The sequence below is a fragment of the Pseudochaenichthys georgianus genome, chromosome 7, assembly GCF_902827115.2.
Source record: "Pseudochaenichthys georgianus chromosome 7, fPseGeo1.2, whole genome shotgun sequence".
NCBI classification, from domain to species: domain Eukaryota; kingdom Metazoa; phylum Chordata; class Actinopteri; order Perciformes; family Channichthyidae; genus Pseudochaenichthys; species Pseudochaenichthys georgianus.
The window spans coordinates 30628056-30652672 of record NC_047509.1 but is presented as its reverse complement, the minus strand read 5'-3'; the positions used below and the strand labels follow the sequence as shown (position 1 = coordinate 30652672).

At 39.5% G+C, this 24617-nt stretch overlaps 1 protein-coding gene across 1 annotated transcript; it reads left to right on the top strand.

Annotated features, from left to right (window-relative positions):
* The first annotated feature begins 4904 nt into the window (after window positions 1–4904).
* clcnk (chloride channel K) lies at window positions 4905–24595 on the top strand. The gene is given in 21 exon segments (XM_034086276.1): window positions 4905–4967; window positions 5061–5252; window positions 5831–5880; window positions 5883–5964; window positions 6053–6181; window positions 8581–8720; window positions 8832–8909; window positions 9619–9694; window positions 10539–10664; window positions 12221–12305; window positions 12600–12701; window positions 13442–13526; window positions 15207–15365; window positions 17545–17614; window positions 17749–17865; window positions 19109–19325; window positions 21492–21625; window positions 22043–22113; window positions 22593–22673; window positions 23563–23649; window positions 23848–24595. Coding segments are annotated over 21 exon segments (2157 nt in total). The 5' UTR covers window positions 4905–4930; the 3' UTR covers window positions 23887–24595.
* The last annotated feature ends 22 nt before the right edge of the window (window positions 24596–24617 follow it).

Sequence of the window (24617 nt, the reverse complement as noted above, 5' to 3'; positions counted from 1 at the left end):
CAATTAGGTTTAGATGAAGTTGGAGATTATTTAAGAAGAAAAAGAGACTTACATTTAAACAAATAATACAAAAATATTGTAAATAAAAAAACTCCAGGGAGCTGGCAGGACCGATGAAAATGAGAAACAAAAATAACAACAGAGTGGGAGGAAGACATCTAAAGTGGATCTGATCTGGCTGTCAGTAATCCACCTCGTGTCCCCTTTGACATTGAGTCACCTCTGTATGTGTGCATTCCTGTCTGCCCATAAAGAACAACACACATTTCTGTGGTGTCTGCCTCAGCTGCTGTGTGTTACATAATGTTGCCGGCTCATGGACAAGCCCCCCACAGTGTCTGATCAAGAAGGTCCTCTCCCCGCCCCTAATTTATTTTCATAAGTAGATGGTCAGCTTTGTGGGTGCAGATATTCATGAATAACAATCTTCTAACACTGGGAGCTAACCGGCCTTCACATATTTGATCCTTTTTAAGAAGCTGCACTTCTCTTGACAATTCTATGTATTAGACTTGATATTAAATTAATACAGAGCTAAATCCCAGATCAAATGCACGCTAAAGGGTCTTACAGTATGAACGAGCTCGGCCTAACTGGAAAGAAGGCGCAGATTTGTTTACGAACCATGGGCCAAGAAAATGTCGTAAATAGCCATATTGTGTTTGGACTAGAAGTGGCTGGCTTAAAAAATGACAATTTCTTTGAACTGCCACAAAGCTACACCCAAGAGTGCATGCCTGCCAGCAGTGGGAACATTCCTAGACAAACTGACCTACAGAGATGGCCTCATCTGAAAAATGTTAATTTGCCTGAAATAATGCAGGGATTGGACTGTTGATAGGAACCAATGTTCCGAAGGCCTTGGAACCATTGGAAGTCATACGCAGTGTGGATGACGGACCCTATGCAAGCAGGACAATCCTGGGCTGGACAGTGAATGGACCACTAGAAGGAGTGAGTGGGAATGCAATGGACTTTGACAAACCAGAAGTATCTGTAAACAGAATCTCAGTTGTGAATTTGGATGGACCTTGGCAACAGCAGTTCAGCGCAGACTTCCCTGAATGCAGATTGGAGGAACAAGCTGGAATGTCAAGAGAGGGATCTCAAGTTAAGAAGTTTGCGAAGAGAGTGATTTTTCAGCAAGAGTCGAAGAAGAAGTGTAAAAGAAAGTTTTAAAGATGAGAAGAAGCCTCATCTCAAATCCCAACAAAAGCCCTCTCCTTCAACGGCTGCTCAGAAAGGCCCCCGCTGCAAACAAAGAAATGGATTACAGGATGAAGTGGACCAACGTGCTCGACAAGGCCGAAGGACTCAGAGTCAAAGACGACAAGGGCATGCTGCGCTCCTCGCTAAGGAAAGGAGTGGGGCGATCAAAGCGAGAATATCGTGGAGAAGAAGAGGCAGAAACGGCAGGAAGAGACGGAAGAACATCCAACATCAGTGGACATCTTTTCCACAGTATTGACTCTTTCGACTGACAGACTTAAAATACACTAAGGATTATCTTTGACTGAGCCTAGGTGGTGGTACCTTTTGGCCTAACTGACTTTGACTCGTACACAGAAAAGAAGAAGGAAAACTACAACGCTATGAACTGTAACTGTAATGGACTTGATTACAAAGCTATAATTGTCACATGTCTACCATTTGAATAATGTTAGTAATTATTATGTATACTAACCTAATACTTAGAGGCTGGTGTGTAGGAGCCATGAAACGTGTTTAGTAATCCGTTATGGTTTTATATAGATATTTGTTTGATCTCTATTGATTGGTTGGCCTTGGGTCACATGGATATGGGGCAGCACTCATTATAAGATCCTGTTCACCTGTGTGAGGTGTGTGTGGAAGAGAGGGTGACACAGGGCCGTTGTACTTTTTTGTTCGCCCCGCAAGTTGAAATGATTGCTTCGATTAATATAACGATGTACATGTCCAAGGAGTATAAGTTGATCATCCTCGTTTTCATTAAACTGACACATTATTTTGCAACAGAGTTTTGATTTCAGCAAGTACTTTTTGTAGCGTGTCACACAATATCAAACAGCCCGGCCTCAGCCTCTCAGCGACTTTGTTTGTTTCCTGCTGTCCGCTATAAGTATGTTTTTCTCTCTGTGATTGTGCTGTTATGTTTAAATGTTTGTTGTTTGTTTTTCATGTATTGTGTCTTGATATCGTCTATGCTGATGTTACACATGGAGCTGCTGTGATGCAAGTCACATTTCAGACATGATCTGACCATTAAAGTTTATCGTAATCGTAATTAAGTAGATTTTAATTTTCAAAAGCAACCAGTGAAGTTATTAACCAAGATGTGGGCAAAATAACCAAAATCACTTCAGTTTTTGGCCACATGGGGGCAGCGTTTCATATAATACTGCATATGTCATTTGACCCTAGTTACAATTCTGAAATACAATAAATTAAAGTATGGATAAGTGAGCTTAAAGACATGAATTAATGGGGCTTTGCAAATGTGTCCTGGTATAACTCTCTACTGAAATCAAACATAGAGAGAGAACTGTTCTACTTCTCTACTAATATAAGACTCTTTGTACAAATTGAGTACAGAACATACAAATCAGCATGACTCAACAGGTTGAGTTTTGTTGATGTACTTCCAAGTTTTTCTAAATGAAAAATCCACTTTATACAAGCACTAGTTACATTATATACATAAAGAAAATGCAGTTTTGTATTCATAGTTTTAATTTTTGTACTTAACTTGTGACATTTATATTCACTTAATATGTTCAGATGAAGTTTTGGGATTTGCAAACTGCATAGCATAATTGGTTTTGCCTCGTTCTATTTTTTTTATCTGGCAGATTTGTTGTCAGCGACGACTGTTTATGAGAGTTAAGTAAAGCTACCTCCTGTCTGGCTCTCTGTGCGCCTAGGTGTGCCGTTTCCCATGGAAACACGTTTTTTTAGTGAACAAAGCAGGCTGTATGTGTGTGCATTTCCTCTCTCCCTCTCTCTCTGTGTGTGGGTGTGTGTGTGTGTGTGTGTGTGTGTGGTGTGTGTGTGTGTGTGTGTGTGTGTGTGTGTGTGGTGTGTGGTGTGTGTGTGTGTGTGTGTGTGTGTGTGTGTAATGTGACTGAATGACGCATCCAGCATGACCACTTCAAGATCTCTATAATAACTCAGTGCTAATTCAAAGCCTAAGGGGAGGTGGGAACAGAGGGAAATACACATTAACTAGAACCTCATTTAAAGTGTTTGTGTGTGTTGTGTGGTGTGTGTTTGTGTGGGTGTGGGTGTGGTGGTGTGTGTGTGTGTGGTGTGTGTGTGTGTGTGTGTGTGTGTGTGTGTGTGTGTGTGTGTGGTGTGTGTGCGCGCGTGTTGGTGGTTTAAGGATCCCGAACAGAGATTACTTAAGCTTTGAGCAGTTGGCTCAGTTACTCGGGAAACGTTGATTATAATCCAAGTGTATTGTATTTTGCTTGTCCTTGGGGAATTTCAAATAAGTGTTTTGAAGCCAGTCACTGATTCAAGGAATGTCATAGCAATGACATTCGTTCCTATGAATCGGAGCTGTAAAATGATAATCACACTAAATGTTGCTGTCAAGGTAACAATGGAGGACAACAAATTTGACATTAATCGAATAATTCAGCACCTTTTATAGAAAAATGCAAATATATACTTTTTAATATGTTTTTTATGAGTGTCTTCTCAACGTATCATGCTATTCTACTGAAAGTAGTTGATACTAGTTGGTTGGTTCATTCAAAAAAAGGAAAACTCTCTAAATGCAACTTTAAATTAGGTGTGCTCAATATGTTATGCCTAATTCTTCAGCTCCCCTTGGCTTAAGGGAGATTCTATTATCTTTTCAGCTATCTATAACTATTCTGTTTTGGTTCACTAGCTGGTTAGTATAGTGGAGCATTTGGCAGCTGAAGAAAGTAATTGGTGTTTGTATATAGATGAAAAACAGAAGCTAAAAGATTATAGTGTTGGACTTACATTCAACACGTGATACAAAACAAGACTTAAATTCATCATAATGATGCTCGTTTAATGATGGATGTTAGCCATATCAACTCAACAGGTATGTTAGAGTCACATTTGATTTTGCTGCTCCCTAGTGGCCATGGACTTAATTATTGCAGGTTTAAGTTACCTACTGTATGATTATCTGGTTAGTACAGTGGTTTTTAAACCGTGGTCGGACCCCAGAGGAGGGTCTATGTTTACATGCTGGGGAAGCGAAAGAAACATGAAAAGTCACACGGTATTTTCTACAAAGACAAACAACCACACCAACCTTTAAAAAAACAAATAGCTTCTGAAAGGAGGTTATTAGTTTTATGTTATTTATGATATTTCAAATTTCTCTATTTCAAACTGAAATAAAAAGGCGGCTTGTTGGCCTTTCGAGGGGCATACGGTAAATATGGTAAATATATGATCTGTGTAGGAACTATAAATCATAATTTACCCTTTGCAGCTGAAGGGGGACATTGGGAAGCTGCCATTTGATGTTTTTCCCTTAATATATCCATATTTACTGTGTAATATCTACAAATAACTGGGTGTCTGTTATCAATTTGTTTCTGTCCTTTGGGTTACATCTGTCCACAAATATTTCTTACTGTAACAAAACAGATATAAGATCATTATAATCACCAGTAATTTAAAACCTGTTCTGGTGTCTCATGAGATAAATTGGAACAGCTTTTTTGAGATTAGTTTGTTTATTTTTCTGCAGTATGGTTGATAACATCACCGCAAATCCTAAGAAAACGCTGAGTAGCATGAAAATGTTTCTCAAAATGCTTTCCCACAACAAAGACAGATGAAGGGCACTTGTTCCTCCAAGAGTTAATGTTAGCTACCCTGTCAACCGTGACTGCTCCATCCCTTATATGCTAATATCTGAACAGAGGTCAGTGGAGGTACACCTATACTACGGGAACACATGCGGACAGAAAAAACACTTTCATTCCAAACAGAAGGTGAGTTTGCCTCTTTTCTATAAAAATACGTGTTAAGTAGTTATTTTTGCATTCATTTTTTTCCCTATTATCATTGAGTCATTGTTTGTTTAGCCCTTATTCTTCAAACAATTAGAACAACACTTCACAACAAAATGAAGAGCCTGGATGAAGCTCCTGGGAGTGAAATCATCGGAGAGAACAACAACAGGGAGCGAGAAAGTCAATCAGAAACATCCCATAATAAGAGTCCGCTCCTTGCTGATCCATGGAAACCATGCCGACGGTCCCGCGCTACTGTCAAAGGTCAGACCAAAGTGGAAAATCATTTAAACGGGATCAATGCTGATCCAATCAATGCACTATAGAGGAGCTTTTTCCATGTCATCTTCTTGTGATATTGTTTGACCTTAAATACACGATTCATACATTACTGCTGAGTTCAGGAACATAGCAATCAATGTGCTACAAGACTTTGAGGATATGGAAATGCTAATGAAATTAAGAGCTTAGGACAGACCGTGACCATTTTTTCTCAATACGTAGAGCCTTTTTCTTTCAAATTCAATACAAATGCATGACTACACATATGCTGTATTTCCATTTCATACGTGTTAAAACATTTTATTTTTGCAGATATTTTCAATTAGGGGCTGCTTGTTTATATTTCTATTTGCGTCCATATTGAAAATGGATATACATACATTCTTGAAGCCCCTTTTCACTAGATACAATTAACTTGGTACAATGCTCTTGCTTGGGTTTACAAAATCAAGTTCTACATAGAACACATCTCTCATAAATGGTTTTTCACTTAATTGTTATGTTTGTATGCCTCACAAATAAAACTTTAGGAAGACTAACCACTATGTGGGTGTGCTTAGAGTGGCTGTTGAAGCTGAGGTGTTGTCTGGGAGCAGTGTGTGGTGATAGATGTGGTATGGCTACGCTGCTCTAGGTGTTTCACTTGCCATCCTCAGCTTTCTGATGGACCTCAGCGTGACAAAACTGCTGACAGGTACACACACATGCACTCAATTACTGGGTATAATATAAATGAATGAGCAACACACTTTATAAATGTTTGTCTTTCACTCTATTTGTAGCTCACCGGGGGCTTTACATGAAGCTGGAGGGCAACAGTCTGCTGCAGTTCTTCTGCTGGACTCTTTACCCAGCATGCCTCTGTGCTGTCGCATCGTCGTTTTCCCACAACATCTGTCCCTTCTCCACAGGTCTGTAACAGCCAACAGTTATGAAGTTAGTGACAAGTTAGCATCTAAAGGGCAAGATATTTCCCTTGGTGGACACCAAAAACCGAACAAAAAGCAGATTGGTCTGGTGGACGCCAACACCATTTCAAATGAATTAAAGGGGCCCTATTATGCAGATTTTCAGGTTTCATAATTGTATTTTGTGTCTCTACTGTGAAATGTTTACATGCTTTAATGTTCAAAAAGCTCTTTGTTTTTCTCATACTGCCTGTGCTGCAGCACCTCTTTTCACCCACTGTCTGAAACCACAGTCCAGTCTGCTCTGATTGGTTAGCTTGACGGCTCTGTTGTGATTGGTCAACCGCTTAGAGATGTCCTTCCCTTCGCCTATCACGTAAAATGTGTTGGAGCACTAGCCAATAGAAGCACGTAGTGATGTCACTTTGTTACGGAAATAAACAAAGGACTACAATGGAGAGACTTGTGCCAAATCAACTTCAAAGGTAATACTTAGTGAGTATTTTGTACTCACTAATGGCGCATTTCCACTGCAGGGCCTCGCACGGCTTTAGTACGGTATAGTTAGGCCTTGGTAGGCCAGGCTCACTTTATGCTGCGTTTCTATTACAGTTTAGTAGCTGGGGTAGTAACTAAAGTAACGCAGTGTAGGCGGAGCCGTGACGTCATCTTCAATGCGAAACACAAAACCAACATCAGCCGTTAGCTGTTAGCCCTCAGAGCTCACAGCTCCTCATATCTGTTCAGAGACTAGACAAAAGTAAAACAAGTACAAACCACAGACTGTCTGTGTCATGGCGAATACAGTCGCTGGTATATTTATGTCTGTATAGGCCGTTGTTGTGAGTGTGTGGACAGTCGGAGCATATACAACGTTAGCTTAGCCGATCTCCATTCAGAAAACATGCAGACTTGTCAAAGCATTAATTCATGGTTTTTACTAACCGGTAACAGTATGTTACTTCAGCATCATTTTGAAACGTGTATTACAATTACATCACGGTAAAATATGTTCATTTTGTTGTAGTTGCCAGCGATTCTCTCACTAGTTTAGCATACTCAGCCCGGTTGTTGGCCCGGAAAGAACCTCGATTTTGGAGAGCCAGAAAACTGTGAAAAAGTACCCGCTAGCCGGAACTACGCCTAGTGGAAACGCAACCAAAAACGGGCCGGGCACGGCACGCTTAAACCGCGCTGTAGTGGAAATGCGCCATAAGTATTACCTTTGAATAGTAGTGGTTTCCACTACCCAAAAAACAGCTACACATTTATAGCAGCGTTAAATATTAGAATAAAGGACTTTACACACTGGTGAGTTTGATTTGATTCGATTTGTTTTCACATTTTGATGTTGTTTATTATATATGACTTCAGTGTGCAAATGCACTTTTGCTCCTAAATGGGGATTTTCCGTAACCTTTTTGATTCGAAACCATTCGAAACCAATTGTGATAAGAAAATATACAGGGAACTCTTTTGTGTCATGCATAGGGTAGATGCTGAACAAATAAAATAAGATATTATAATTAGTAATCTCACTTGACATTCTAAAGCTCAAAGAAGAAAGAGTTTCATGAAGTGGGTTTTCATCTTAAGTGCTGCACAAGGATACTTGAAAAAGACGAGATCAAGGACAGAAACGCACTGTAGCCTATATCTAGAATGTTCCTTTTAGAGACATCTTTCTTTTTCTATCGAAAGTAAATGGCACAGAGGAAAAGGGTTATATATCTTTGAGTGGTAAAAGGGGATGTATTAATAATATACTATTATATATATATATATGATATACTTTATCTTACTTTACCTTTATATACTATTCATATAATACATTGTATGAATAGTCAATATTCTCACAAACAACCATTAAAAACGATTATTTCCAGGACGCAGAGATCTCTATCCCTGGTGGTTTAAATGTTGTGTATCCTGTGTGTTGAAGGCAGTGCCAGAAAGGGCATGGTGCGATATGATGATAAATTATAAATTCAAATCGATCTACATTTAGGGGGCAATTAACCCTGCCTCAACGCTTTTGCCTCAAGCACCCCATTTTAAGACATTTACCTCGTTGGCTTCATGTTTATGGCCTCTTACCATTAAGTATTTGGACATGCAGACATTGCTCTATTATTGCAAAGGAGAAAAGCTGTCAGATGTATTGTTAAAGGGCAAATGTGCTTGATTTATGGGACTGAACTTCTAGAAAGTTTAGATTCTAGAAACTAAAAACATTGTGTAGTAGCTATGAAAACCTAACTTTACCAATAACAAATAGATTAAGCTTTATGTTCATCTTTTTGATGATTGTCCTTGCAACCCACTTACGGATTGCTTTAGTACCTCTTTTAACCAATAAAACTATTTTAAAAATATTGGCCTGTTACCTTATTTCCCCTCAGGATCGGGGATACCTGAGGTGAGGACCATGCTGGCTGGCTTCAAAATGCCTCACTACTTGTCTCTCACTAACATGTCTACCAAGTTCCTGGGCCTTATCTGCACACTGGCAGCCGGCAGCACTGTTTTCCTGGGCAAAGTGGTGAGAGACGAGACAGTGTACATGTTGGTCTTACAAAGCAAGCAACCAGTCTTTAAAATGGAATGAATTGTGATATAAACAAAGTTCTTAATATTTGCCTCTTAACATCAGGGTCCATTTGTGCATCTCTCCACTATAATTGGAGCCTACCTGAGCAACCTCTGCAATCTCATACAAGCCAATAACAAGGTAAAAGCAAAGTTATTCAAAAATGAAGCCTTTATCCACATATACTGTAGATATAGCTAGCAAAACATTTCTATAAACAATACTTAAAATGATATCTAAAGAGTTTTTAGTGTCTTTTAGCGCATTGTTTTTAGCATTCATAAACCCAGTTAATCCCACCTATTTCATTTTGTTATAATTACAATGTTTCTTCATGTTTGTACTTGCTGACCATTACAATAGTGATGATTTCAGGTTACCCCCAAGTGGCTAAAAGGAAAATGAATAGCTTTAAGAAGAAGCAAATATGTATGTATGTGTATGCATTTCTACTGAAAGAATAGCCTATATGAGTGAATGTGAAGTTAAATATTGTTTTACATCTTCATAAAAGAAATACATATATTTGCTAGAAATAGAAACTATAGAACCTGTCCTTTGAAAATCTGTGAAGTTAAAGGGACTTTGTTATGCAAATGTTCAGGTATCACATTTCTTTTTTGCGCTTCGACAGTGACTGATTAGTTAGCTGTTGTGATTGGTCATGGTTGCTTAGAGATGTCCCCACCCTTTGCATATCATGTATAATGTGTTGGAGTGCTGGCCAATAGAAGCATTACTTTTACATAGTGATGTCATTATGTCAATTGATGAATATCCTAAATGTTACTTTGTGTAGGATTCAAAAGGTCAGAATTCTTTTTTTTATTATACTACATTTCTCTTTTAGGAAAAAGCTGGTGGAGAAATGCTGGTTGTAGCTGCTGCAGTGGGTGTAGCCAGCTGCTTTGGAGCCCCCATTACCGGTGAAAGACAACAAGGATTTTTACCTGCTCAAGCTATATCTGTCTTGACACCTGGCTGATTTGTGCTATTCCACCTTTTATTTCGTTTTTGCTTCACATAATTGCCATGTTATTATGTTAATCATTTCCCCTCACTTCCTTCTCCTTTGATCCCCTAACATTTTAATAGTCACAATTCACCGTTTTATTTAGGTAAACCTTGTGGGGGGTACAACACCTCAGCTTCAAACTCAATTTGTACTCACACTGTAAGAAACATTCAAGTGCATCATAACCAAAGTAAAACATTGCATCATAACCAAAGTAAAACATTAGACTATGTATCAGTGGTGAAATGTAAAAGTGCATTTTCTCAAGTATTGTACTTTGAGGTACTTTACTTGAGTATTTTCTTTATATTACTTCAATAACACTTTTTATTTACTACGTTTATTTTACGCCAAATAAAGATAGGCTATTGCATAAAAATCACAGAAGTGAAATACTAATATATATATTGTGTTTTAAATTAAACAGCAAACAGTTTATAAAAGAACAGCTATTTTGTATAATTTTTTATTTAGATTTTTCTGTATTGGGTACATTTCATATTTTAACTACATTTGACTGAGTATACGATAAAGGTAATTTACTTATAACAATATTTGTCAGTTAGTTATTATATTAACTTCGGAATACTTCTTCCACCAGTGCTATCAATTAACACATTGAATATATATTAACACATTGAATATATTTATTTTTCCTTTTAACATATTTTTTGTTGCCACACATTCAGGCTAAATTATGATTTTCACTGTTATCTGAGAATACTTACTGTCCCCACGCTCCTCTGCTCCTGCAGGTGTGTTGTTCAGCGTGGAGGTGATGTGTTCTCACTTCGCCCTGAGGCATTACTACCCGTGTTTCTTCTCCGCCGCCTGTGGGGCGCTGACCTTCCGCCTATTCTCCATGTGGAGTGGAGATGAAGGTAATGGACTTATGGGGGCTGTGATCAGCACTCGCCCCCTCAGGGAGAAGCTTCACTGACGACTTGACCCGAGGAAAAGAAGCCACAATAACATAACATGACCTTGGGCCCGAAGGTCCCCGCCGACGGGGACCCTGATTTTTTTTATACACACTCACACAAATATTTTTAATATTTTTTTAAGAATCTTTTTTTTTATTTACATTTTTTTTTTATTTTTTTTTTTTTAATGGAATGAATACCTATAGTGATTATTCAATGTAATACAATGATTTTTATAGTCTGGTATCTGAAAAAGGTCAAATGGCACTGATGGGCCCAAATGGGCCCAAATGTGCCCAAAGCTTATTCCGCCTGGACTTTATTTTCATAAACCTCTCTAAAAAGGTCAAATGTCACTTGTTTTGCCTCAATCTTGATACAGGGTACTTATTATATGTTATAATTTGGATTCCTAAAGCTTTTAGGCTACTAACCCATCATTCAAGGTTGGTCTTCACTATAAGTAATGGGTTTTCTTTAGGCGGAGACAGGAATTTACATTGTTTTGCTATGTTCCATCTGAATTTACTCTGACACAGAAACATCTATATTGATTCTGACACTTCTACATCCAACTCACAGATGTAACCTTGCTTTGATAACAAAAATTATTCATATAAACCTTTTAGAAGTGAAGTTACAGTCATTTGTTCTGGGAATGTCATTTTCGAGACTGAAACCTGAAAAACAGGCTCGGGGTTTAACAGGTTAAACGTTTGTTATCAGCTGATACTCAATACCAAAACCCTGGATAAACTACAGTCTTGATACGTTATCTCAACATGAACTCAACATATTAGCACAGATAATTATTTAAAAAGCAACAAATGTAACTTACACAACATTGAGGATGTAGTCTGGACTGGTACCATGTACTAATAAACTGAGCTAGCTTACTGAGCTAACCAAGCTAATTTACCTCTACTAATTCACTGTGTGGCGCCTTACAATTACAGCTAGCTAATTAGCTACGGCTATATATTATGTTAATAACTAAGTATTGTATTACCATTGGAAGCTATGTTTATAGGTTTATAAATGGAACTTTAGGCAAACTACACGTTTTGTAAGTCTAATATTACATTACATTATGAAGGTGGTCACTGCACCGCAAGCGAAATTTCACTAAGCAGACTCTACCACTCAATCAAGCGACAATCCTAACAAAATAACTCTGGTTAATTTTGTATCTGTATACATATTTGCCAATAAGCATGGTTAAATTAAAAAGCAAAATGTCTTTCTCCCATTAGTCCCATTTGAGGGAAGCTAACACAATACTTTTTTTTCAGAGTTAATGTTGTGCTTTGGTAATGTTGTCTAGTCAGTGATGTTGTCAGTGATCTAATTAATTGTCATTATAATGAGTGGAAACATTAGCTTTGGCAAAATCAGCAAAACACTTAAGCTGACAGCCCATGAATTTCAATAAAAATCTCAATGCAATAAAGAGAGGGAAGATTACATTTGGAAGAGATTGGAGGGATGATTTCAATTTGTTTCTTTGTCCACAGAGAGTCCTCAGGCATTGTTTAAAACGAATTTCCCCGCTGCTGTTCCCTTCTACTCGCTGGAGATTCTACTATTTGCCTTTCTTGGGTGAGTTTACTTTCGAGAGCATCTCAATATTTAAACAAGTCCTATGTTTGTCTGTGTCTCACACATATAAATTGATATTTGGCATCCTTATTTACATCACACATCATCAAAATGATTTGACTGGTTCTGCTGTGTTTCTTCCGAGTCTAATCAGCATTAAGTACTTATTTTCTGTTACCAATCATTTCCGGGCTTCCCCCTCATCAAGTCCAAGTCTAATGACTTCCGATAGTGACTTGCTGCCTGGGTTACAATAAGCCTCTTGTGTCCCGCTGAGTCTGCTTTCTGTCCCAGGCTGCTGTGTGGAGCTGTGAGCTGCTGCTACCTCGCCTGCCATCGGTGGATGCTGCAATTCACTAAAACAAACCCAATGTTCAACAAGATGCTGACCACAGAGTAAGAGCTTTTTTATAGTAACTAGCTATTTAAGCAATTTGATTGGCCAGTGTCCCAGAAGCACAGTTTGTTTTGTAGCAAAAATCTGACTGCTTTACAACCCAAATCCATTCACCATCTGTTATGCAACTGTATAAACAACTTTATAAGGCTTGATGATAAATGACAGGGCCTTTCAAGCCACATTTAAAAGGTGTACCTAGTGATTTTATCCATACTATCTAAATAGTCTAAAACACTGAAACCTTTCAAAGCATAGATCTGAAGAAAAACAGAGCTGGTTAGCAATGTTGTTTTCTGCTGTCACCACACCGAGCAGTTTTCCAATCAAAACGTCTCGACTAAAATCCTCAACTCGTGACGAATTAACTTTGGAAGCGAGTAAGAATAAACATTGTGGTAGGCCAAGTATTTTCTGAATAGTTTCCCTCCCTGAAATACAATGTTTCGCAAGGTCGATCAGGTTCCTTATTTATTACATTTCTCATCTGTGAAAACGGGTTAGCAACCTGCTAAAAAGCAGTGCATTTCTGCCTCTTGTGGCCAAAATGAGTATTACAAAAACAAACAGGAAAAATGATCCTAACAACATGCACATTTTTTGTTTTTTGTTAACATGATTTATAAACAAATCAGACAGAGAATATGTATTATCACTTCCCCCTTATAGAGCTTCTATAATGACCTAAATGAATGCACCATTACAACAATAATCCCTGAATATGAACATCTCTCTGCAGGAAGGGTCTATACTCAGGCATGGTGGCTTTCCTCCTGGCATCTCTGACATTCCCCCACTCTGTTGGTCAATATATGGCTTCTAAGGTAGGAAACAACAACATTCATAAATGCTCAGTTCACCATTTGTGTACATGTACACACAAAATCAATGAATACTATGCTATAGGATGTGTGGTGTGTTTCTCCACTGATCATCATTAAACACATGACTAATAAACAGCATTTACAGGGAAAGTTAGCTGATAGCAGATAAGGCTGGAGTTATTGTAGTTTGTTCTTATTGATAACAAATCCCACAAAAGGACCAACACTTTATGCGCCTTAGAGGTCAATTGTTCAAAAACTGTGAAAACCCATCACAGAGCCACACTGTTGCACCAGGGGCCTATACTGCGAACCTGGTTCAACCTAACCTGGTATGTTTGAGTTAGCCGGTTGGCCTAATCCAAAACATACGCGCTCTCGCTAAACTGTCCTACGACGCGGGTTATCAAGTGGATCGCTCAAGCCAGCCGTGTCCTATCTAGTTAGGTGCGCGTTCACATGAAAGGGGTGGTATTTGGAGCATTCGACCAATCACAAACATGGAGAAGCGCACTGACAGCGCAGCGTCATACTTCCTGAATGAAAAGTGAACTTTAATACTAGTCAAAAATGAAGAAGTTAAACTTTAAACATCCATGACTTAAACACTTTATCCAGGATAAAAGCCACATAGCTGCACCTGCAAGGTGAACACAGCTGGAAAAAGAAAAAGTGTTTGAATGCGTACATTAACAGGTTTATGATATCACTGCCCCGTCTAAAACACGATCTGACTTCAATTACATTTGTCTCGAGTGTTTCGTCAACTTAATGTGTTGCTTAAAATAATACTTCTGCATACAGTATGTGACACTGTGAGTGTTGCACGGCCAGATACGGCTCAGCTGACTCAGATAAGGAGATATGTGATACATTATGAAGTGATATGCCGCGGACTGTACTTAATGTAGGCTACTCTGATCCGGTTACTTATGTTGTGGCCGATATTTAAGTAAGCTTTCTTAACGCTAATGTTATAATAGTCAGATTGCTCTGAAGATGGGAGGTGATATTCTATTAATGTTCACGTTCACACAGTCGGTGATTTTTGCCAGCCGTCTTTCCTGCGACGGCAGTTTTTCTGTATTTCCTTTCTCCTGTAATATGACTTGATCGCTTTAAACTCCGCACACTGAGCTCTGATTGGTCAGCAGGCGGTGTTTTCACTGAGTTGAGCTCTTAGCCTGCAACCTAACCTGGTCCCGACCAGGTTAGCTGCTTAGCATATATTACCATGGAGATCTAGCCTGCTAAAAAGAGAACCAGCTTCGGATGACCGGAAAGCCGGAGTTTTCCCTGAATTTAGCCGGCTAAGCGAAAATCCTGCTTCGCAGTATACCCCCAGGTGTCAAGTTTCTTCATTACAATGCAACACTTTATTTTGAGTCAACAGTTCAAACACTCTCCTGCTGCCGTAAATACGTACTAGAACAACAAATGCGTATTAATCCGCATCTGAAAATAGTTCACAACAAAGTGTGACATTTGCCCAAAACGAATTATAATCCAAATAAATTCCCATGAGCGAATGGGATAAGGGCCACAGATAGAAAGTGGCATTGAGAGATGGACAAATAAACAATATTGTCTTTTGAAAATGCGAGGTTAGTCCTTTAATGTTTCATTCGAGGGTGTTGTGCGTTCACACATTAATCTGAAGTGCAGTAATCTGTTTCCCAGCACACCATGAAGCAGCTCCTGACCTCCTTACTGGACAGCAGACAGTGGAGCTCTCAATCCCACAATGCATCTCTTCACCTGGGGCCTGAGGCTTTGTTGGAGTGGAGCTCGTCAGGGAGTCCTGTCTTCCTACCTCTGGCTGTCTTTCTGCTAATGAAGGTACTTACAATGGAAAAACCATTCAAGGTGTCTTTATCTCAGTCTACCCAGTCTACCATGTGCTGATCAACAGGAGTCGTGACGAGACACAGTGACCCCTAATTGACATACACTAATTGACATTTTCACAGTAGAGCGAGCTAAAGACCGTTTACCCTTTCAGGATGGAAATGCCTTCTGATATGATGTTCACTCATAGCAACACTGCAGGTGGCAGCTAGAAATCTCAGTAGCCGACCAAGTAATGGCCAAATCATCGGTATTGATCAAGAACCCAGACCAACCAAATGTCTATTTTTCTCAATTTGTGCTCAAAACTAGAAAATAAATGCCTTTCTTTTATTCTTATACCGTAGTTGGGTCCATTTACTATAACAACTAGACAAAGACACCCAATAGCATCAGGCTTTTGTCTTTACAAGGGTACAACTGGCATTCATTTCTCAGACGAATCACCGCACAGTAGTCACAGTTTATAAAAGCTCAAGCTTCATTCAGCAGTGACATGACACCAGGGTTGAGTTTCACATTGTTGCCCCTTATTCTGTGAAATGCTATGACACGCATTAAAGGCATATGTGTTAATAGATATTTTAAAAAATCGACAGGGATTAGGACAATTATCATAATGTATTAATTTACAAAGCATACAATTGACAAGCTCTCCACATAGCCAACAGACTCCATTGACAAAAACAATCATTTTACCTTGCTTGTAATCGAAAAAACACACAAATTAAAGCTAATTGAAACTGTCTTTGTTATTCTTTCAAGAATCACCAACTGTGGTTTGATAGTTTGATAGAGACTGAATAAGTATCAGATTTAAAAAGTGTATATTTTTTATGATACGGTTGCTTCCATGATAAGCAACTGTCTTACAGAGGTGGGAAGTAGTGGACTACACATACTTTGTAAATTGTTCTGGTATCAGTACTTTACTCCACTACTTATTTTTCTGACGAATTTTTACTTTTACTTATTACATTTTTAACACAAATACCTGTACTTTCTACTTCTTAGATTTTCAAAACAGGCTTGTTACTTTAGTTTTAATCTGCGTTTGGTGGTGTGATCATTATTATTTAGAGTCATTGCGTGCCTATTGATTTTAACACGATCCGTGTATCCATCATTTCCTGGTCTTCTCTAAACAAGTGGGACCAATGAGAATGGCGGACGTTAGGGAGGAAGCGTAAAACGGGTGATGAAGTTGGCGACAATACTGAGAGCAGCGGAGATATTAATCTCCCTCACCGATGACCATACAGTATATGAGGGTGATGTTCGAAATGAACGGCATCAAAAGCGATTCCTGGCGATGTGTGGTTCAGGAAACTATTGTTACGCTGATGTTTTCAGCTATAATGTTACTTCACAAACACAATTATAACTTACTTCACTTTTAAAGCATTACGGTAATAATTGTTCTGTTGTTTCCAAGGAAGAGGTAGAGTCACCCTAGAATCTACAATGTAGGCGTTTATTTCCCCACTTTGTTTTTCTTTGCTTGTGTTCTAAATGGTTGTTGTTCAGTGTTGAAACCATAGAGGTTGAAACATTCATTAGCTAACAATGACATAATTACAATTTGAAATAGAATATCTTCAATGTTTAATATAAAGTGAGGTCCAGTTACCAGTTGAAACAGCTGGTAGTTATGGGTCTTTTTTTACATTTCGAAGCCCATACTTTTTTACTTTTACTTGAGTAAAGAAGTTTAGTCAGTACTTCTACTTTTACCAGAATATTTTTAAACACGAGTATCTGTACTTCGACTTGAGTAAAGGATGTTTGTACTTTTGCCATCTCTGGCAACGGGAAAGAAGTCTACTGCCTGATTGCCTGATTTAGCGGGTAATCTTGTGTAACAAACTGCATTAACACCTTCATTTTGGTGGAAAAAGGGTATAAGTGGACATTCCTCTATTGAAAACAGTCCCTTATTTCTCATTGGGATCTATTTACTTACAATTTTACCCTGATTACCAGATGCAGATGTGACATTTAAATGGGAATGATTCAGTTTATTTGTGCGAGATTGATTTGAGAGCACTGAAAACATTTCCTTGCACACAGATTGAGAGTGGCAGTGACTCATCAGCTGTGCTAGTAGAGCTTGTGTGGCAGTGTGGCGAGGAGAGAGTTGACAGTGTGTGTCTCTGTTGTTGTTTCCGAGATGTGGATGTTGGTCCTTGCCTGCACCCTGCCTCTGCCAGCTGGATACTTTATGCCAGTGTTTGTCTACGGTGAGTGAAGGGAGGAGTTTATTTGAATATGTCTTGCTGAAGTCTCTCCCCAGAATTTGAAATCTCTGCAGTAAAATATGAAGATTGAGGAACTCTTCTTTTGTGTTTTTTATATTTACGTTTCTGTTCTCTAGGGGCGGCTTTGGGTCGTTTTCTTGGAGAAGGAGTAGCTTACATGTATGTGTCTTCCACTGGACTGACTTCAGGCCTGCAGTGGGCTTCTATAAATCCTGGCGGTTACGCACTTGCCGGTAAAAAAAAATCAATAGCTCTTTGTTGTTCATACAGTGATGACATGACCTATATATCAGCAGAGATGGGGTCGTTACTCAAAAAAAGTAATATATTACTTATTACTACGGTGGCCCTGAAGTGCAAGACACCACAGCATTTCAGAAAACACTACAGCATTTCACAAAACACTACAGCATTTCAGAAAGGGTATTCCGTGAACACCTGCTGTTGCCGCTCCGTCCACGCTCACAACAACGTCATACAGACATACATAAAGCAGCGACTGTATTCACCGTGACATAGGCAGTCTGTGGTTTGTACATGTTTAACTTTTGTCCAGTTTCTGAACAGATATGAAGAGCTGTGAGCTCTGAGTGTGTGCTAACACCTAACGGCTGATGTGTTGGGACATGTTGCGCTGTCGGGTGCTGACCAATCACGAAGCGTCATTTCTTAACTGGCAGCAAAAACAACCAATCACAGCAGTGCTTCTCTGGCTGGCTGTGTCCAATCACAAACAAGAAGTGTTCTCCCTAAAGGAATACCCTTTCCGTCCAATGTGAAATGCTGTGGTGTTTTCTGAAAGCTGTCGCGTTTTCTGAAATGCTGTGGTGTCTTGCACTTCAGGGCCCCCGTAGTATTCCTTTAAAAAAAAAAGAAGCAATATATTACTTTACTTTGTTACTACACTACATAAACACGTTACTTTACTCATTACTTTACTCGCAGGGCCACCCCTCCCTACAAGCAGATCACGCAGATTGCGGAGGGTGCATTACATTAATCCGTTACCGACAAAAGTAATATTATTACAGTAACGCGTTACACCCAACTCTGCATATCAGCACTGTGTATCTCCCTCTTTCATTCTACCCTGAACCTGGGTTACATTAGCATTTATAAGCCACGTCGTATTTCTACAACAAATATGCCAGAAGCTTTGAACTTGTTCCAATAATTTAACTATTTGTTCGTTTAGATGTTAACAGATTCCAGAAAGCAATCAGGGTTTCAAATGAGGATGTTAGAAATGGTGATCTGCCAAAATGTTGCATTAGATTTAAGTTACAAAAAGAGTCCCAAAACCAACTGTATTCTGTCCAATGATGTCTCGCTATGAAGTATTTGAATAATAAAGTGGCACAGATATAACAATTGTATGAAAGTGCAAGTTCAGTTCAAATACTTTTTTTTCTCATCCGTCTACAATAACGAGTATATCGCCTCAAGTAGTACCTTTAACCTGGTTTCTTCTTGTAGGTGCAGCAGCCTTCTCCGGGGCCGTGACACACACCCTGTCCCCAGCCCTCCTGGCTGTAGAGCTAACGGGACAGTTCAGCCATGCCGTCCCCGTCCTCATTGCCACTCTGCTGGCCAACGCCCTGGCCCGCTCGGGGCATCGGCCATCTTTCTATGATGCACTTTCCATCGGCAAGAGGCTCCCATACCTGCCCTCCCTGAAAAAGGCATGCCCCCGGTTAGTTAAAAAAACTAAACTTAGACTGGTTTAAGAAAAAAATTGTTTTGTATGACCATCAGATGGGAAAACTGTGCATCCAAGGCTGGCAGTTTGTTTTAAAATGCACAGATATTGTTTGTTTCCAAAGAATATGGAAAATTGTGAATAATGTCTTGGAAAACCTACATGATCAAATATATATACGTTCACGATATTTAGAAGCTTTCGGGATGAAAATGTTGGTTAAGACAAAATTATTTCAACAAAAGTTAGCTGGATGCCTCCTATTTAGCAAAGGAAGATAGCTGAAGATACTTTCTAAAGACTCTGATTATTCCCTGACTAGTAAGGGCCATCAATGCTAGGCAGTGTTTTAATATGCGCAAAACTAAAAACAACAACAACCATGAGTATACATGACTGGTGACTCCTAACTGCTCTTAAACAGCTGGTAGGGTCAGTGGTGATCATTAACTGGTCAGTGTTAGAAAACACATTTTCTGCTATCAGCTAGGCTAAAAACAACACTTGCCTGTTGTTTGCAGGCCGCATGTTGACCTTAGTTGTAACTCAAATACTGATATCATTGAACTATTCTGGTCTTTATTTCAAACAAAAGTATCTCAATATGACAACTGATGAAAAAATCCCCAGTTTTTCTTATCCACGCTGCCATCTTGAATGTAAGGGAGCCTGGAGGGACAATTGAGTCGACTCCTTCTTTGCTGTTGTCCAGGAGACTAGTGGAGATCTGGACTCTACTGAGGGTTCTTTTCTAGTTAGATTTCCTCTTTCTGCAATGATTAAATATTACTTTAAAGGTGACATGTCATGCTTTTCCGGTTATTACCCGTCCCCTTGTGTGTTATGAAGGTTTTTATGCATGTAAACGGTCTGCAGAGTCAAAACCCTCAAAGTACACCCTGTAGCGAGTAAAACTCTAACACAGAAAATACCTCCCCAAAACGCCTCGTTGGAGATACGTCACTGTCCATTTGATTCTTCCGGGGACATCATGATGTCATGTCTTCCCCGGAACGAAATGGACCAATCCGTGGAGCCGTTACGTTACGTCCGCGGAGCCGTTACGTTAAGCCCCCGCTGATTGGTCCAAATTGACCAATCCACGGACTTCCTCACACACTCAGTGCATGCAGCTCTGCTGATCTCTCCTCCCTGGCTGCAGGCTGATAACACAGTTGGGATCGTGCCGAAATCCTCTCTGCAGACCCATTCTCACAGCGTTTATCAACCTTTTTCTTACTCAATATCAAGCCACACTTATTGTTTTTACTTCGGCTGTGACTTTGTGTGTGCTCAGGGTGAGTTTGGCTGTGTTTGGCTGTGTATCGCTAAACAAGGAAATCACACCTCCACGGAGCTTAGCGCGATTCACAACGTCCCGACTGGTCCCGACCAATCAGAACACACTGGGCTCACAGGGAGGGGGGGGGGGGCAAGAGCTGCAATGAGCCGTTTAGTGGAGAGAGTGAATACACGTACTTTAAAGAGATGCTGTATGCGAAACCAATGTGAGTTTGGAAAATTGCACAGTATAAATATATTCTAGTAGACCTCAACAAAGGAATTATGATCAGTGGAAATGGCCATGACATGTGACCTTTAAAGCCCTAAATGAAAGTATAAATAAGGAGTCAACTCATTTCCATTGTGAAAGTTCGGTAGGCTACATGGCTTATGTTATGTGGGAAATGTATTCAAACTTAGAGATTCTTTTCAAACAGTAGTCGTCTGGGTGATGTCAAAAGAATGCAAATTAGTTCAACATGTGCTTTGAACATGATACATGTCAGCACACCGCAGCTTTAGCAATCAGCAGCCCCACTGACGCTTTTCCTTCTTCATCTGTCTCTCACGCAGATTGAGTTTCAGCCCCTAATAATATGCTTGGATATAAATCAAGTCGTCATCACCCACAGCTTTTTGTCGCCAGCATTCAGGCGGAGGCGGCAAACTAGACTCTCAGGCACAACTTAAATAATAAAAAAATAAATATGTTTTTCCAGAGTCTAAAGTTATAATTCTGAATGTGTTGACACGAGTGTCATAATAATTTGTACCTGGGCGCAAACTTGTCAGATGCTCTTTTGTCACCACCATCTTTACATTTAAACACAGCCGCTTTTTTTTATTCCAAGAGTGACATGATTATTTTTTATGCAGGCTTCCCTCCACACCAGTGGGACAGGTTTTAGGAGCGATATTAGTGAAGCTTCAGAAAGCTGCTGGGCCGGTGGAGGTCAAGCTGGCTGTCAACACCAGCACCGACTCACAAATCCCAGTGGTGGACTCACATGGTGAGCAGACAGAATTGTATAGTATTTTACCCCAATTTTCTTGCCAAGAAGTCATATTTTGTTTACATTTTCCAAGAAAGAGTATAACATATATTTGAGGGTGTGGGAAATTGGCACAAAGTCCTCAGGATCCTAAAGGAAACGTCAGGCATCTATGATACCGAATAGAGTTTTTGAGAGGATTGCTGAACAATTGTAAGCGTTTCAAAAGCTGTCGCAATTCAGCCGTGTGAAAGTGTTCAATAAGGAGCCGACAAGTGTGAAAAAGGTGTCAGTTGGCTAGCTGAGCCGCAATCACACGAACACATTTTCATGTTTGTAACAAAGGATTGGCAGCCTGCTAGAGAGCGGCACACATTTTAAACTGTAGCAGACTGTGGCAATTAAATTGATTCCCTCTCCTTTCTTCTGTTGAAGAGTCGCAGATTATTCTGGGATTTGTTCTTCGTGCAGAGCTGCTGATGTTCCTGCGTCACTGCGAGAGCGAGGTAAAAGGCTGCAAGGAGTCAGACAGGTGGCTGCAGGGTTCAGAACCAAGGCAGAGGAGTGAACTGTGTGATGCTGTTTAAAATGCAGGCCATGATTTCTACAATCCAGTTGGCATCGACTGAATGTCAAACAAGGATGAGAGCAGAATGTGCAGACAGGACTGCTGGCTGACGTAAAAGCTCATTTCATGAAAGTACATCCATTTTAGAGCATATCAGAGTGGTTTTAAAGCACATATTGGAGCAATGTCCAACAACAGAGAGAGTAATAAGGTTTTCAGCGACACAACTGTGACTCATCATTTCACAAACAGTAGTGAATGCTGCTGAATGACAAGCATGCATCTGACAGAAACAACACATTCTCACTCCCAACTCGTCACATATTGACCGATGGTCAATATGTGACCAGTTGGGAGTGAGAATGTGTTGACAGAAAATGCATACAAATGTGAAATTGTTTGTGTTGTTCTGTGCAGGCTCTGGAGAAACATCTGGATGAGGTCTGCTGCATACACCCGACCTCTGTTCTGTTATCACCTCACAACACTGTTCAAGAGGTAGGAATACTTTGAGGAATGTTATACAATTAAGGAAAAGTTCAGGACTTTGGAAAATAGTCTTATTTGCATTCTCACATTGACTGGACTACCGTGTAAGCCCTATGTTTGGCTACTTGTCCGTCACCATCTTGTTTTGTTTTTTTCGAACCCAAAGTGACCATAATATTTTGACCAGAGGGTGGAGTTGATGAAGAGCGAAAAGACAGCTAATTTACTAGATAACACTCACCCTACCTAGCTTGGCTAACAAGGTGCATCTGTGATTTACATTTGTACTGTGATATGAACTGCGTTGCTAATTTTGACATGCATAAAACAGGCTTGATACATAACTATTTCCCGAAAAAAATTATTAGAAGACTACTTAACGTATTTTAGTACCTTTTGCTGTAGAACTCTGCAGAAGCAACCTGTCAAAGAAAAGGTAGCCAACCCTAAATAATACCCTACGTTAACATCTATTTTGCTCTCAATGGAACCATTATTTACAAAACGAACTTAGTGCTGTATTGAAGAATACTCTAAACTAAATATTGAGAAGATAATATAATTAGGAAAGTGTTTACTGAGTTGATAAATTCAGTAGGAATTGTAGGATTTTCGCATAGACTTCTATACAATCAGACTTCTTCTTGCAAACAGAAGTGTCGCCACCTGCTGGCCATTAGAAGTAATGTTAAAAGTACTTCTGAATTGGATTTACTTTTTCAGACTCGCAGGTTGCTGCTTGGTCTCTTGTCATAAATTAGTTGAGCATAGTATGATTCCTTGCCATCAATCTTCTGATTAAACTCTCTGAAAGAAAGTAAATAGGCATATTTCACAAAACAATGACCACTTTTATGGAATCAGTTACTTTAAATAAATGTTCATTTGCATCCCACAGGCCCACAGTATCCTGAGTCTGGTTGGAGCTCAGACCTTGTTTGTCGCAGACAGGGGAAGGCTGCTCGGGCTGATCACCTGGCCAGAGGTAATGATGTAATGTGTGTATTCTGGCTCACAAATGTAAGTAATGACACAAACAGCTTGATTCTGTCACTAGTTGGGATGCAAATTGTAAACAAAACGGTGTCGCTGTATGCATTTGTTAACATTATAGGAGGCATAATGGCTACTTATGGATTCAAAGACTTATTTTCCCTATTTCTTTCTCTGTTTTCTGCTACAGATGAAGAGGATATTAGAAGACTTGGCCAAAGAAATCTAAGCATGAAACCATCTCAGTCTTGATCAGCTGCAATATAAACCTGGCTCTGGTTATGACATCAGTTCTTCAATATCCTAGATTACAAATATTTGCCGACAATCATTACTAAGGAGTAGGCTCAGAGAAAAAATGTTTATTACAGCTTTCTATCTGGCATTTTATTATATTGCAGGATCTCATGCAGGAGATAGCACAACCTGCACTGTGCGACACTGCAATATTAAAAGTGTGCCTAGCCAATTATAATAGTGCTTTTCACACTGTGTGTCACTCACACAATTTAGGCCCAGAAGCTAAGGTACCCAAACACAATTAACCCAGGTTAACCTAAACCCAGGGCTATACAATAAAGACTGCATTTTCCTGGGTTTAATGGCAGTTGTAACATGTGATCCTTTTTTAAATTGTAGAATTTTACGCCATGTAACCCTGCTGTTGTGCTATTAAGAGACTTTCCCCTCTTCCTTCAGCCCTTGGATTCAATTTATTTCAGTCATGGTTAAACCATACACTCCAGCGTGTGCACCATGCTCTGCATTGGCCAATCGGCTAGCTGCCCCCGCACTGCGAGTGGGACCCAGGAACCCCTGAACAAAAACATGCCTGTATGCTATCCTGGCTCCAAAATAGGAACAAATCTGTCTTCTGTACGTAACACTGTATGTTCAGCTATATGAAATATAATGACTTAATAAATCTTTTTGCAGACCTTAGAAACTTTCTTTGAAAAA